The 17,283-nt window shown below is 37.2% G+C and overlaps 2 protein-coding genes across 2 annotated transcripts in view; one reads left to right on the plus strand and one right to left on the minus strand.

The window, feature by feature from the left end:
- LOC141915343 (m-AAA protease-interacting protein 1, mitochondrial-like) lies at positions 1-13,383 on the minus strand. Its single transcript, XM_074806837.1, has 5 exons — positions 12,810-13,383; positions 10,740-10,811; positions 10,445-10,574; positions 10,220-10,355; positions 1-2,546 (listed from the first exon to the last, which is right to left on the minus strand). The coding sequence occupies exons 1-5, from the start codon at positions 13,074-13,076 to the stop codon at positions 2,438-2,440; spliced, it is 714 nt and encodes a 237-aa protein (XP_074662938.1). The 5' UTR covers positions 13,077-13,383; the 3' UTR covers positions 1-2,437.
- A 228-nt stretch (positions 13,384-13,611) lies between these two features.
- The window catches only part of LOC141915344 (uncharacterized), a 36,956-nt gene continuing 33,284 nt past the window's right edge, over positions 13,612-17,283 (plus strand). Inside the window, exon 1 of the mRNA XM_074806838.1 lies at positions 13,612-13,946. Coding sequence (XP_074662939.1) covers positions 13,743-13,946 — 204 coding nt within the window. The 5' untranslated portion in view covers positions 13,612-13,742. The remainder of the gene's footprint in view (positions 13,947-17,283) is intronic.

The following is a 17,283-nucleotide window of genomic DNA, read 5'->3' on the forward strand; positions in this document are numbered from 1 at the left end:
GAAACTTTTATTTTTTAAATACATACACGTAGTGACTTATCAAAATGTTAATTGTATTACATTGTACATATATAAGCCAATGCAACAATTATATGATCTGCAATTCATCAAACAGAAGGTTCTCATTGTCCAGCAAGTTGGCATTGACCAGAATTTGACTACATTACAATTCCGATCAATCGATATTTTCTCATTCAGCTAAAACCACTAGAAATATGGCAAATTCATTAAACAAAAACTAATGTAAATTACAGACTTCATGACCAAAAATTTTCCAAGCTGAATAATAATCCACATATAAAATTCTTTTGAAAATGGATTTTAGAATTTACCGATCGATGTTCAGAGATACTATGCCTTCTTGGGAAGTGGTTATGCTTGACATTTGATTATCTGATATTTCAATATCACACGCCACCGGTGAACATACACAATATGCATAGGCTCATCATACATATATAAATTGAAATACCTGGTACAGTAGGGGCTGCAAATATACAACTAAGGCATATCCTCTTCCTTTTCCTAACTAACTTACATAGTACCTGTTACCAAAAATATCAGTCAAAAGCTGCGCAGCTATCAACCTGCTGTCTCTACACAACCCTCAGGGCCGGTTTCTCAGTTGAGACTTAAGTCCAAAATTGGCCCTTAAATTTTAAGACTGGTCTTAAGTTGTTAGATTGGCTATAGAACTAAGAAGGTCTTGAATTGGTCTTAAGTCTAAGCCATGACTATGGAACTGGGCCCAGATGTTCGTCAGACATTTGTAATTTTCTCAAAACATGTTTGTCCAGGCGTTGTCAACCCCTGTGGCAGTACCCCAGGCATTTATCATTGAAAATGAATTAGGGTGTCACGTCTGAACCATCAATTTTAGACAGACATTCTCCATTTGTGAAAAATGTGTTCGTCCAGACTTCTCCATTCAAAAGGTATTCATTTGAGGGGGTGGGTACAGACAGCAGAATGACAGCTGCAGACTAGATTGTAAAGCGGGAACAAGGACATAAATTTCTATTTCACTCATATAATGCATGTATGACTGCAGCAGCCATTTTGGATAACTTACATAAGTCACTGATCCTCCTTCCATCAAAAATCCACATAATAAGCTAATGTATTAAGAAAGTGGTCTAAAACTGTTGACTGTTGAGTGGAAACAAGGTCTTCCCACCCATCCAGACAGGGACATGCTATAACAATTAAGTTAAAACATGTATAAATTCTAACCAAAAATCCTTTTTCCATCAAAGAGCAAAGACTGAGTTGGTAGCCAACTGATTTACAATTGACCACTCCAAATACCTGCCTGATATGATTTAGATCTCTTCCCTGAGCTCAAATTTTACCGTAACATAGCTGGCATTACATCAATTTATCAATTAAAGCACTTCCAAATTTCCCATAAAAACTTTAAAATTGTACAAAAGTGCTGAATTTGATGACCAACAATGGCCGTCTTAATGTTAAGTCTATATACTATTGATCAGGCCAATTTTTGAGCTGCGTACATTTCTAGAGTAGATACATATAGTCAAGCCTGCTTAGATTGCATGTATTGTGGATTTGTTCAAATAAGTACAGTCACGCCCAAAATCAAATCTGATGGGAGCAAGGATTTTTGCACAAGATAAGTGAAACCTGACTTGAATGATATTGAAAATCTGTCCAAATCACTGACAGAGTTCACACAGAGTTCATCTAAAGCAATCTATAGCAACTGGAAATATCAGTCAAATCAAACAATCAGACTTGAGATTATCTGATACAACAAATGGATATTTAAAATTTGTACGATACAAAGGGCAACAAATTATCCAAAACTCAATCTCAATCTACAAACTCAATTATTTGACTTAAATCTAGATATCTAAGAGGCTTTTATGAATGTAATAGGGGGTCACTCAATTACCATATGACTACGCCTAAATCTTGATCGTATAGACAGAATATCTAGATAATACATCAAAACATGGTGAAAACTTCCAAGAAAAAAATCCAGGCCCATGCTGAGGGGGTCTGGGGTAGCGAACGATCCCCCTAAATGTTTCAAAGTGCATTTCAAAAAGTCAGTCAAAACATTTGGGTCAAGGTTTTTTCGAAATTTGGATATAATTTTTGTGTTTTTTTTCTTTAATGAAAAGTTATGTAATCCATTCTCAGATGATTTATTCAGGTACCCACCACTTCATATTCAAGATCTGTCCTTTTCTGTATAGAAAAGTACCCCTTTTTCACGGTGAGAAAGAGCCCCTTTTCTTGATATAGAACTGACCCTAAAAAAAAAACTCGGCACAGACCTGAAACCTCATTCTGTCTAGATATCGATGACCAGAAGGGGGAGAAGTGAAGGCAATAGCCCTTATACCCCAAGTGAGCTTTAAAGCTCGACTAAAGAATTCAGTAAACTTAAAAATCAAACTGTGCAATAATTTCAGCGTTGAAATGGAGGCGTAACATTCACAACTTCTTGTGGATGAAAGTGATTTAAACGATTAATTTTCCAATCTCCGTCAACTCCTTTCGTGAATTCTCGAATAAATCTGAAAAAATATCAAATATTGGATTGAATATGAATTCTTACAACCCCTGAGCATTTGGTCAACCTGTATTGGAAGATTTTATATACCCAGTACATCTTATACTGATACTTAAAACTGATTAATGGGGAGTGCATACAATCCATCCACGAGATCGCATCAAGTCATGAACTAGATACAGGACAGTTAAAGAGAATTTTACTCCCAAATCTTATACCATATCCAACCTATCTAGATATAGGAGATCGTCACTGGCTCAAAATAGGAGTGGCACCCTGGGTCTACAGATCGAAATTGGGAGATACCATAATACAAGGCTCGAGAAAAGAATATGTCCTTTTTGGAGTGAAAACGAAGTAGAAAGTGAATTTCATTTTGAACAGATCGAAAATAAGTCCTCCGTTATCATATATTTGGCCGCTGATTCAGAATCACCAAACTGCGATGTTTATCCTCATTGTTCTCCTGTAGGAATCCTGTAGTAAGTTTCTTGTCGCCACCGTAATCAATTAAATTTTCTTATTTTAGTTTAAATTACATAAATGGTTTGATATAATAATCAATCCCTTCATCTGTAAAATCAAATAAAACCTTTTGATGAAAACACACCTAAGTTGCATTGACCTTGGATTGAGTTGTTGTCAAATAAAATTAAATCATATAATCTATTGCATACATTTATTGCCAATGAAGTCAGAAGTTACTAATTCAACTTGATAATTAAACTATTTATCTGTACTTATATTTACGATTGCTAATAAAGAATATAGCTGCAAAGCAGCGATAACGGGTTTCTGTGTGACTAGTTTAAATGTTGCACTGGGAAGGGTACAAAGATTTCATCGAAATCCTTCTCATCAAGTTAATAACATAGGCCTATGGCTATTTCGAAGGAGCGCAACCTACTGGTCAACACATAATCTGGATATGTGGAGCCATAAGGGCTACCACATAAAAGAGTACTGATGTACCAAGTTTAGTCAAAATGGTGCTTTCATAGTCCCCTGGTGGCAGTTGCATGAACTAATCATAATCGTTGACATATTGCCCATATGTACGTTTTTATGTACTACACCAGCTTTGAAACCAAACTAAACCGCGTATACTCAATCAATATTAATAGATTCCTACAGGCATTAATTTTGGTATTCATTAACCATTTTGATATCACATCGCTGTGAACTTGATGTGTTCTATCAAGAACTAAATCTCATTCCGGTGAGTTGATGCACTGTACAAAGTAACGGACCACTATGTTAATTCAATTAACAAATATAATGTTTCATTGATATATTTGAATACATGTATAAGTTGTAGATCGCCGATAATAATTAACACAATTATCAATAAATCATAAATTGCATTGAGCCTAGTCCCGAACGGCTGTTGATACTGGATTTTAAAGAGTACCAAATCTATAATAAGATTTAAAAAAACAATGATGGACCATGTTTTGAGTGTTTCTACAAGTGAAGCCTTGTAAACAGAGCAGACACTTTGTTATTAGAATCAAAGACAATTTGTGTTCTCTTGACTAGTATTTGCAGAACCTGGTTTACATTGTACGATCAAGCTCAAATCCACATTTTTATTACAAACAAATAGTCAGTAAATTTCAAGATTTGTAGACCAATCGACGATAACAATAAGGCTCTGGCCGAAGTTGATACTGGCGTTTATGGATTACGAAACCCCCGGACGAAACCATTAACGAAGATCAGCAGCTGAAAGCCAGACATATTAACAAATTTGAATGACTCCCCGTTAAGAGTGCAAAACACTATGATATAGCACGGGGGTTGGGCACTCACTACGCTAAAGCCGATCCCCGACCCCCTTGGCCTCACGAATCGTTGGATTCATTACTAGCCGACCAGAATCCGGTCGTTCCAATCACAGCACAAGTAACAAACAGCATTAGGCTTCAGTTGGAATTCCCGTTAAATGGACCAATCAGCGAATGTTTTACCGAACAAGAAAGTAATTCGCAAATCGAAATATGATGTCATGCGTAAAAGCGCGAGTAATGAAATCATGCGTCATGAGGGAGCTGGTGGAAGCGAGTTCGGGGAGCGAAAGCGGGCCCCTGGCAAGTGAGGATGGGGGTTGGATGAATAGAACGCATCAACGATATCTAACATGTTGAAAATCACCCACTTACAATAGACCTCCTGGCTGTAAGAAAATCCCTATTCAATATAAAATATAAACTCACTCAATAGATATCAAAAACATGCCACATGCATTCTTGTTCGCTCTCCTGACACGGTAAGATTCTGTTTACGTGAGATTAATTCTTAATATATTACTTTATGCAAATTTGAAACGGTGCTTTGAGAGGTTATATATCTGTCCGAAATAAACATAACATTTACAGGCTGTGAGTAGTCGAATCTGGGAGACGTTTCATATTATGAAAAAATGTTTTGGCGGGAAAGGGGACAAGTAATAATAATAATCAACAGAATTACAAGAGGGTTTCTGCGAAGCAGCAGAAACCCTAAATATACAAGTATGTATTTTGAATCTGCTGTAGCGAAAGTTAAGCCGGTAATTCCACACAGATTCAAGATGGCGTCACCCAGCGTCCCATCTAAGCACTTGTCTGATTGCTCGGGACAAGTATATTTTCAATAGGGCAACTAGGTTATCATTATCACTTGTCCATCGGGCTAGTGCAATTCTATGTCTCAAAGGGATCATTTATTTATTACGTACGCATTAGGGGAGGTGTCAGAGTGCAATTGTGTACTGTAATGCTTAATGTATATGAACTAGAGGCCCACAGGCCTTGTGAAGTCTAAGTGTCAGGTAAAGTACTTTGCATAGCCAATTCATTTTAAAATGACTCTGAGCACGGATTCTCTTTTTAGTTTTAGACATCTCCGATGGTACACTAAACGCGGCCCCACTAGTGCTAGTGACTCATTCATTGATCCGAGCAACACAAAATTTCCCACGCCCCAGCCCACGAAAATGAGGGCATTAATCAAAAATCCGTCACGATAACTCCCTGCTCGCCCACCCACTGGTTATTCATGAAAAATTTCAGCGTTCAATTGCAGCAGTTATCGCGGAGATGTTCAAAAGGTTACTCAAACAAGGTGCCCATGGGCACAGTTAGATTCAGCGCAGAAGTTAGTGAATTGAAGGAGTTAATCATATCCACCATACTAGACCAAACATTGGTTTAGAAAGGTGCTCTATCAGCTTATACTTGACATAAAAGGAAATGCATGTCATAAAAGTATAAGGTAATTAGATTTTAAATGACAAACAGTTGTTTATACGAGGAAGAGAAGGTAAATACATAACACATTTAAAGTAGGCCTAATATATTTTGAAATGAAATACATGCATTATAATCATTATAGATTATAAGCCTCCTAATGAAATCAAAAGCATCTCAGATCTCATATTTATATTTTTTGTTGCTGAATCTGAAGTCAAATCTAGCTGTATTGGGAGATGAGAAAGTATTCTACACAAACTCTGCACGGATTTTCAGGATTCAAAGCCAAGACCTAAGGCAAAAAAACTGATACCTTGTCTCTCCATTCATTGCTGATTTTACAAGTTGACACAGTCGGCCACCTATCTAACCTGTACATTACTTTTTTAAACCATGATCAATGATATTTTACTATATCAGACCCGTCAGTTTTAGAAAGGAACTGATAAATATTATAACATTTTACAACAAAACCGATTCTTTCTGTGTGGTCGGGTTAGTAACAAGTTCGACATTTTAATGAATTGTTTATCTATTCTCACACTCGAGTACACCAGTTCGACATAAACAATTTGTACATGTAAAGGTAGGGGCACACGAGCGTATTTTTTTGCCCGATCGCGGCGAATTTATAAATCGCCCGAAAAATTCGCTCGTGTGGCCACTCACGGCGACAACGATTTCGTCGGCCGATACGATCGCCCGGCGAATCGCCCGTATCGAACATGTTTGATATTTTCGGCCGATTATTTACGCCAGCGATCGGATCGCCCGCAAATTCGCTCGTCTGCCCGCACTCAGCGAATTTCGCCGAACGATCCATTTTTATCAACCAATAGGATGCATTGTTGATATCATGTGATATGTTAACTCTCTCCCTCTAAGTGCCAGTCGCTGACCGAATTTCGGTTTGATCGCTATGTGTGCCCACTCGTATCGGGCGTATAATTTCATCGGCGAATTCACAGAGGCGACAATCAACATTCCCTCGTAGTATCATTCTATTGGCACCTAAATCCAGGCCGTATGAGAAAGCGTGCGGATCGCGGCTACCCTACTACGTAACCATTTCATCATGAACCTTAGCGTTAAGCAGTAGCCCAAAAAGACGCCGTGGTCATCAAGATGGATCCCACGCATAGGCAGGATCGTAGCGAGTCAGCCACAGCTAACGCAGGGTTCGAACACAACTATATACTACACAATATTGGTCGACCTGCATGGTGTTTTTAATGCAAATTAAAATTGTTTAAAATTCATCCGCATATTGATACAAACGTTTTTTTGGTCAAGATAATCCCGAGCATATACATAATTGATTTTAGTTCAAACATTTTCAAACAAATCTTTCTTTGTTAAGAGAATATACTTTATCTAAAGATTAACCACTTCGTTGATTTTGGTGAGCTCCACGTGTTACTAAAACAAGGGCGCTATCATCACAGCTCCACAGTAAATACCGCAAACTACGTCGCACATCGACATGCAATTTTCAGCGCAGTAAATGAACTAGGGGTCCAGGGACACCATGCCCACTTGGGAAGAGGTTTCAAATGCTCAATAATCTAACAATTTCAATATTCAACGCCTCCTGGTGACCATATACAAAAACCAATGACCTTGAAACTCACCACAATCATAGAATATGTCAGCAGCTACCATTTTGAATTTTGATTGTTATAACAAAATATGCCTCGTTATCAATTTAATATGGAAATAAGAGTTATTATACTATTCAACGCCCCCTGGTGACCACATTCAAAACCCAATGACCTTGAAATTCACCGCAATCATAGAATATGTCATGAACTACAACTTTGCAATTGATCATGGTAACAAGATATGCCTAGGTACCAATATAATAAGGAAATACTAAGTTATTAAACTATTCAGCACCCCCTGGTGACCATATAGAATAACTAATGTCCTTAAAACTCACAACAATCATAGACGATGTCATGAGCTACATCTTTGCAATTGATTTTGGTAACAAAATATGCATTGGTACAAATATAATATAGAAATACTAAGGTATTGTATTATTTAACGCCCCCTGGTGGCCATATACAACAATCAATGATCTTGAAACTCGCCACAATCATAGAACACATTATAAGCTACACTTTTCTAATTCATTGTGGTAACAAAATATGCTTAGGTATCAATATAATGTTGAAAAACTTTTTCCCACCTACAAATGAGTAGGCCTACTTATGACACCAAGATGGCCACCTATTGCCTCATAATTGGCTGATCAAAAAAATCTGTGTCAGGTATAAAACATCCCTTTCCGAAGGATACCCATCAGCAAATTGCAATGAGAAATGGCAAACCAGTAGGAAGCTACAGGACTCGGACCAAAATTGACATTTTTGGGCACTAATAAGGTCATAGGACGGCTATCTTGAGTCCGATCGACAGAATTTTTGTTATGCTGATGGGCCCTGGGGGGATTCAAATAAAAACGAAAGATCAAGGTAATTGATTAAAGCGTCTTCAAAATTTCCCTCCTCCAAAAGTTCAAAAACGTATAAAATGTGCTGATTTTGGAGAACAACAATGTCTGCCAGTCGGCCATCTTGACAGGTTTTGACAGGGCCAGTTTTTGGGCTGAAGATGTGTCTAGGGTAAAGTCCCAAGTGGGCTAAAAATCATCGTAAATTTTATTTCTTATTTTGTAGTTTTCTCATTGAAGAATTTTACATGTTGTATCAGTAATATATAAAAAGCCAGTTGTAAATTCGACAGCAAATGTTGTACAATTCTGCTCGGGTTGTTAACGTTAGTAGAGATGATGTCACACTACATTGCTAAAAATCCCCAAAACATCATAAAATTGCCAATTTACCCAATTTAGCCTTCATCAATAGCCTTCAAAAGCAGTTGCCACTTAGCTGAGTTGAAAAATTTGATGCGTACGTAATAAATGAATGATCCCAAAGCTATTTTCCCACTCGCTACAACGGTGATTGCACCACCATTTGGATTGTTGGATTGTTTGTGTAGGGCAAGATTTTCCAGGGGGCAGCCAAAATTTCAGATATGCTTGCCCCAATGGGCAAGTTGTTTTCATTCCGTAGATCGAACCCGGGTCTATGCAGGATGGCCCAACCAAGCGATAGTCCACTTTGTGAAATAAAAACACTCCTTGTATATCCGGTTATTTACAGAGGATGACTTAATTCTAGTGGTACCAGTCATGACATCAGGTCAGAATCCCAACAAAGAAATATTTTCTGAAATTCCTTTCATTCCAAAAGCACATGACATAGCTGTGCAGAAAACCTGTCATCGCTGCATCGCAGCTATATTCCACATTCGTATTTCAATCAAAACAGATCATCACTTCTTTTAACATGAAAATAGTACACAAAACGAACGTAACCACATGTCGACACTCAATAATAATCAATAAGCACGTGCATGGTAACAATTCTACATGGCTGTCAATTTTCGGTTTATAGGATCGCTAGCCATGCTGAAGACTATTAACTGAATACGTACTAATCACTGAATACCTCTGTGAGCAATGTTTTGTCTTGGATCATTATATCATACTGTCAGTAAACACATGGATGTTTTCAATTGATACTTGTGTTTACTGCCAGGCCAGAGGTCGTTCAAATATTTGAGCTGAGAGGAGAATATTCTAGCTGAGCAACTTCAAGTAGAGTGAATTTAAATGTATGGTTTTACAAAGCAGACAGAAAAAAAATTTCCATATATTCATTGAGTTGATCGGATTTTCGAGTTATTAATAGGATTCTACTCTAACCAGTAATTTGTGTTCTGGTATGAAAGAACTAAATTTTCTTATTCACAATGAAATCTTAGGTTTATACTTGATCCATAATGAGAGTAAAGTAAAAAACTGTGCGTAAGTGGGATCTTTTGGGACTATAGAAAAAGTCTTACTTGAGAATTTATTTCGGTAAACGGAAAAATTAAATCAAGATTTGAAAACACTGAAATATTTCGGGTTTATTTTACTATTCTAATACACTAACCAAAACTAAAATTAATACTGATGGCATATATCGTTGATTCCAAGCTGTAAGGGAGTAATATCAACAATGATTTATTTTTCACTTAACTTACATCAGAAAGGAAGAAAATAGCCATCCCACCACGCGAGATAGGCGAGTTTCCGACTTTTTAAAACCCAACTATAAATTTAGATTTCTTTGAAAAAGAGAAGGAAAAATCAGGACCATCAACATTCATCCGAAATAAGCGATTATCTGTCTTCAAATTCATTTCAAATGTTTGAAATTCATTTGAATAAACAATTTGAAATAAATCTCAACGCCAGGAATAATACAATAACCATTGTTCCTTGATCTGGATTGTGGGTGTTCACGCATTTAGGCAAGGTTTCTGTACATTTACTGAACTCTATGATAAAAAACAAGAGAGAATAATATAGCTCTAATCACTCCCTCACCTGTAGTTACAAATGTAGAGTTCATTTGCTCTATTTTTCAGTTGTTCTTGAAAACGAACGGGGTCTCCTTTTTCTTTTAAATCACTGAAACCTGGCATTCCTTGAAAAACAGTTGTAATCTCGACAAATCGCTGTCCTAAAAATTTACATAATGCGTCATGGATAACAAAATGACCATTCAGGATTCATCAAAGTGTTACTACTTATATGGGTACCTTGACCTACCTGTTTCATCGTCGAATATCATTCCAATTTCGTGAATATATCTGAGAAACATGTCATCTTTATTTACAGCTACTTGTTGTTTTTGAGCGGCACTCATTAGAGATAAATAATGCTGAGCCTCTTCTAATGCCTGAATAGACAAAGACGATTTTCTGTTAACCCATTAGCACTCAGGAATTTCACTATGTAGTGTCAATTAGGCCTACTCCTCCGGGTGATTCAGGCAGCTTGAGGAGTAATAGGCAGGCTGGATACATTCACTTCATATGTAGATCATCTATGCAATGCAACATACCTGTTGATCGATCAAATCCTTTAGATCATCAAGTTGACCTTCTGAGAGGCAATTAGATACGAAATTGACAGCCTGAAAAATAAGTTTCATCATTTCAATACATGTAGGCTATAAGAAATCATTAACAAAATTCGACTAGGGGTCGAGGGACACTGTGCCCACTTGGGAATTGACCCGAAATGCTTGACAATATAACAATTTCAATATTCTACACCCCCTGGTAGACATACAAAAACCAATGACCTTGAAACTTGCCACAATCATAGCACATGTCATAAGCTAGAACTATACATCATTAAGTTCCCCATATTTTGTATAGGAAATTCAGGGATCATAGTATAAGTTAACAGAGTTTAGTACAAGAATTAAGAACTTTGGGTCCAGGGACACCATGCTCACTTGGTGACAATCTGACTGTTTCAATATCCAACACCTCCTGGAGATAAGTCATTTGCAATGGATTGTGGTTACAAAATATGCATAGGTACCAATAGCCTACCACAATCATAGTGCTACACATAACCTTACCACAATCATAGCGCTTCAAATTTGCAATCAATTGTGTTTATGAAATATGGCTAGGTACCATACATCTATGGCCAGGTACCATGTATTTATAATACACACATACATTATAAGAGTGTAGAACATTTTTGTGAGATGCGCATGATGTTAGTGAAGGGCCATTGAAATGGTTGATCGAAAGAAAACATCCGCCTCAAGATTTTAAGCACAATTTAGGTAGGAAGGTTTTCATGGTTTTTGGGGAAATTTTTATATTATTTTTCAAGGAGTTCTAATGGATGTTTCTATATCCATGAACATATGTATATGTTGCAAACATTAGTACTGCTTCTGTCTCAATGTTATATGGGCAATTGTCTCATTGACTCAAAAATTGGTTTTAGAGGCCAGAGTTGTATGAATGTTTGACTTTGACCCAGTAAACTCTTGTGCCCGACGAGATGTTTGAAATATGGGAAATTAACTCATTTCAGTACAATAGTAACTGCAAATTTCATAACAAATATTTATTGCAACAATGGATAAGTGATAGATTGTCAATAAAATTACATGCCCGTACCCAGGATTTGCAAATGAGGTTCTCACCTGAATAAAGCCAAAATTTCACAGCAAAATGAGCTTCATTTAAAAGTGATTTCCTTCATTTCACGCATAATGCATGACATTTCATGAGAGTTTGTTCAAGTGAGTTAGAGGGATAGCTCCGGCAGATCTAGAGCTATCTGTAAATAGCATTGAACAGTGCTTATAAACTTAAAACTTGTCAAGATGTTTCCTCAAAAAGAAACAGATCAAATGGAATTAAATTTTCTGCAAGAAAATAACTTGAAAAATTTCTTAGTTAGGCCTATATATAACCTAGGTCTCTTTACCACTGTCTGCTAAAAGATTACAATTTCGATTTAGATAAAGTGTATTAAGAACTTTTTAATGGTACTGGTATTAACCTTGTGAAACCATAATGTATTCTATGACTAAATGTTTTTGCCGACTGCGATGTTGCTGGCTGCTCGGATCGAGACCGTGCCGATCCGCCGCACTGCCGTGAAATTTTAAACAAATCATATGACTCTAACGCGACTCTCATCGCAGTTTTGGGGTCATTGATAAAATAATTACGTATTTCAGTCCTGCGGCTGGAGTTGACTGCTGCACGTGCACGCATAATTTTCCAGGATTCGAACCCATGCAGAGAGGACCGGGCGCAATTTTTATTATGAATTCACTTCTGTTGCTAAGGGAATTTAAGCTTTTTTCAACTCGTTCGATCAACGCAGTTGATTGTCAAACTATTCAACGACCCAATCTTGTTCTAAATATCACTAAATGAATGACATGTTGGATTTTAGCATGACGTAATTCTACTTCCGATTTCCCCATGAACTTCAAACCGGACGTCAAGTGACGTCATTTTTTTCTGACTTCGTCAGCTAGTCAGATTCAGTTAAAAGATTCAGTTAAAAAGACATTTCGTAGTATCCACATATACCAAACCATAACTTATTAATTGGCTGGAACTTAAATCCCAAGAGGGCAAAAACCAACCTGTTCAGCACCATCCAGAAATGTTGATGTTGTATAAGAAGCATCCAAATAGCCCTTAATCAAAAAAGTCAAGAACCAATTTCGAATTGTTTTGAATACACTTGGCCAAATGATGGGTTTCCAGTTGGACAATCTTAGCGGAGACTTTTTTTCGTCGTCTGAACTGCACAACTTTCGCCTGGTCAAATGATACCGACGTATTGGTATCAATGATATCGAAGCATTGTTTTTCAGAGCAGCAGTAGACCGTTGACGTGTTTTTATCATGGATAGAATTGAAGGAAACAATGATATCGATGCAGTCGTAGAAGGCGGCCTAGACTTTGTGCCACTGCCAACAGCGGAAGAGTTCACTACTACCGCCAACGCCGGTACTACTAATTTTCTTTCATTATTATTGACATTGTCCACAAAGTAAACACACGAGTGACGGATTTTATCTCTGCACTCTACGATTGGTGAAGCAGAACTGGTGGAGTAATTAGAAATTGATATTGGATGAACAGCGCCAAGAAAATACGGGTAACCGAAGAAATTTCGATAGTTTCTACATAAAAACAAATTTTTGATGGGCGCCGCCATTTTGAGTAAATTCAAGAAAATTTTGTTACCACCTGAATATTATAGAAACTTAACAGTAACTAAAAGTGATGCAAATGATAGATAAACACGATCTCATTGATCAGAGAGAAAATTCCATATCTGACAATAAAGATTGTTTGATAATACCACAAAATGCGATGTTTAATTTACAAGCCAACATCGGCGTCGATGCTCTCGGCGCCATTGTCCGCGCGCTGAAGAAGTCGAGGATCGGCGATGAATTTCTTCTACAAGGGGTAAAATTCGACTTAATTTTGGACCCTGAGAAAAAAATCACGCACGCTAAAAGCTATCCAGAAAAGTAGAAAACGCACAACAAACCCTCAGACGATGTCCTCCTACAGCAGGAGTAGAGGTAGAGATGATCGAGAGAGGAGCAGCGATCAAAACGGAATGGAAAACATCGATGTCGATGAAGGCTTAAGAATAACCATACCCAATGACCGGTCTTCGTCATCATCATCGTCTACTGCTCGATCCCGTAGAGATCGTAGATCCCCATCTGATAACCGATATTCATCAAGAGAGGACCGTGTAAGTGAAACTTGAATTTTACGCACACGGACACTCGAATATAGAATAACTTTGAAATTGATAGCGGAAAAATGTATTTGAGAGATTTTGCCCATATATATCCACTGTCTATGCCACAGGATTCATGATTCCTCATTGATTCCCTTAAACTCCTAAGCCGAAGATGTTTCGAAGGTGCTTGAAACTCCTTTATGCAAAATGTCGATTGTCCTTCAATTTTGAGAAATAATGGGCAATTTGATATTTTAGAAGAGAAGTTGTACGTTTAATTTTGTAGTTTCTTCCTTATTACCGAGATGACGTATTTTACCGAGATGAACCGAGATGAAATTAAACATAACATATTTATTTATTCCTTATCGATTTTAACAATTGAAATCATATTATATCAGTTATAAATGCCTGCTGGAGTGATATTTTACATATTTTGTCGGATATTTTTGTAGAAAAATAACTTAACTTTACCGAGATGAGATCGTCGATCAATCAAATTCAATGAAATTTTATTGCTACCCGAGTTTACATATTTGAAGTCAAAATTTTTTAAAATAAAAAAATAGGCCTATGTAAAATATGACTCTAGAAGGTATATGACATGATTTCAAGTGTTAAAATCAATAAGGAATAATAAATAGGCCTATGCTATATTTCATTTCATCTCGGTAAAATACGTCATCTCGGTAATAAGGATGACCCTTCGAAACACAGAAACGTAGAAATTGGTTAATTTCATGGAGATTAAAGCTAAATTGAATTTTACATTATCCAACTTAATTGCAGCTAGGGTTATTTTTAGTTCCAGGACGAATAAGTTACCTTCCGGTATGGTTGATAACACGACCTACACCTCGTGCGATTTCAAGGTCACCGATGACGTCATTGCCATCGCACAAATTGAATGAGAATAAATAGGCATTATGGCTAGTTTTAAGGGTAGGCCTATGAAGATGCGTTAGGGATAGGGTTAGGTTTAGGTGTAGGGATAGTGTAGGGTTAGAATTTTAGTCATAGGAGAAGGGTTAGGGTTAGGTTAGGGCCTGTAAATAGTTAAAAGGTTCAAGGATCCGTGTCTTGGCCACGTCGGTACAGCGGGTTAGCACTGAGGTCGCATGCTGCGGGTTCCGTGTTCGAATCCCAAATTTTCTCTTGTTTCTATGGAAGTCCAACAATTCTGCGCATGCATTAGTGACGTCAGTTCGGTTGTTGGAATAAACCCGACGCGAAGAAAAGGTAACTCATTCGTCCTGGAAGTAACGCTAACTTTCAATTAGGCCTATCCTGCATTGTTGGAATTATGCAGATAGCATAGCCAAATTCAAAATTGTTATGAGCCATGTTAAATGATTTGAAATGAAATCAATAAAGTGAGGTATATGAATCTGTGTAAGAATTCATTTGAAACCAAATGCTGAAAGACTATCAAAGGAGTGCCGACAACGGTTTTGAAGAAAATGTTTATATTACCTTACTCATTAATAGATACTCTGCGTCTCTGGAAATCATTTACGGATAAGATAACCCTGAAACTCGTCAAAAGGATAGAAAATGCATTGCCGTGGTTACAAAATATTCAAAGATTCCTTGAAAAATCAAAAGATTTTTTCTCAATTGAACACTCAAATCAATTTGCGAGCGTTTCCATCCACAGATTAACAGATAAAACAATGAACAAAACTTGGTTTTATAACCCGCTGATCGGACATAGGCCTAAATGTTTATATCCTCAACAACCGTACTAGTAGATAAGAAATCGTAAATGAGCAAGCAGAGTGAGTTCGAAGGTCTAATTCGTTTATTTGCAGCCGTAGAAAAAATCTGTTTGTATGCAGCTCTAATGAAAAACCTTAACATTGTCCTTAAAATTAACACACCAATTTCTGCGTTTTAAAGAAACCGCTAATTTAGTATGGTTGATTGAATGCAGGATCTTTTTATCAGCCTATTAGGCGGTTGCCGAATTGGAACCCATGATAAGCTGATTAATTAACTCAATTTAACAGATAACCGTGATTGACGGACTAATTTAGGAGGAGTCTACTGTAATTGGGATAAAAGTGATGTAGCCGACACTTCCTTGACATATGGAATTTTCTGCTTTAAAAAGCCTTGGCCTATATCCAGGTATGACCGATCTGTAGGGACTCGATTATCTAGAAAAATTGAAGGTCTGAGATGCAATCTGAAAGGCTTTAAGAAATACAAATTTAAGATCCTGAATTTCGATGTGGTGAGGTGCCCTTTTTCTGCACATTCTGCCCTTTGAAATTTTTTGGCGTAACCATCCACTTTTTAGCCCACTTGGGACTTTAGTCCCAGGTGGCTATTGCGTTCCTTTGTCGTCCGTCCGTCCGTCCGTCCATAGACGGAATCCAGTTATTTTACATGTATCTACCCTAGACACATCTTCAGCCCAATAAATGGCCCTGTCAGAATCAAGATGGCCGACTAGCAGCCATTGTTGTTCGCCAAAATCAGCTTCGATCAATTACCTTGATCTTTCTCATATATTTGAATCCCCCAAAGGCTCATCATCTTAAGAAAAATTGGGTCGATCGGACGCAAGATGGCCGTCCTATGACCTTTTTAGTGCCCAAAAATGTCAATTTTGGCCTGAATTCTGAGTCCTGTGGCTTCCTACTTGTTTGCCATTTCTCATTGCAATTTGTGATGGGTATTCTTTGGAAAGGGATGTTTTTATACCTGAGACATATATTTTTGATTAGCCAATTATGGCGCAATTGGCGGCCATCTTGGTGTCATCAGTACTCATTTAAGTTTTTCCACATTATATTGATACCTAAGCATAATTTGTTACCACAATCAATTAGAAAGTTGTAGCCCATAACGTGGTCTATAATTTTGGTGAGTTTCAAGGTCATTGGTTTATGTATTTGGCCACCAGGGGCGTTAAATAATACAATAACTCAGTATTTCTGTATTATATTCGTGCCTATGTATATTTTGTTACCACAATCAATTGCAAAGTTGTAGCTCATGACATCGTCTATGATTGTGGTGAGTTTTAAGGACATTAGGTATTCTATGTGGTCACCAGGGGGCGTTGAATAGTAGAATAACTTAGTATTTCCTTATTAGATTGGTACCTAGGCATATTTTAGTACCATGATCAATTGCAAAGTTGTAGTTCATGACATATTCCATGATTGTGGTGAGTTTTTAGGTCATTAAGTTTTGCATATGGTCACCAGGGGGCGTTGAATAGTAGATTAACTTAGTATTTCCATATTAAATTGGTAATGAGGCATATTTCACAATTTATTAAAAAATCATAGCTGCTGACATATTCTATGATTGTGGTGAGTTTCAAGGTCATTTG

This window comes from Tubulanus polymorphus, chromosome 1 (assembly GCF_964204645.1).
Source record: "Tubulanus polymorphus chromosome 1, tnTubPoly1.2, whole genome shotgun sequence".
NCBI classification, from domain to species: domain Eukaryota; kingdom Metazoa; phylum Nemertea; class Palaeonemertea; order Tubulaniformes; family Tubulanidae; genus Tubulanus; species Tubulanus polymorphus.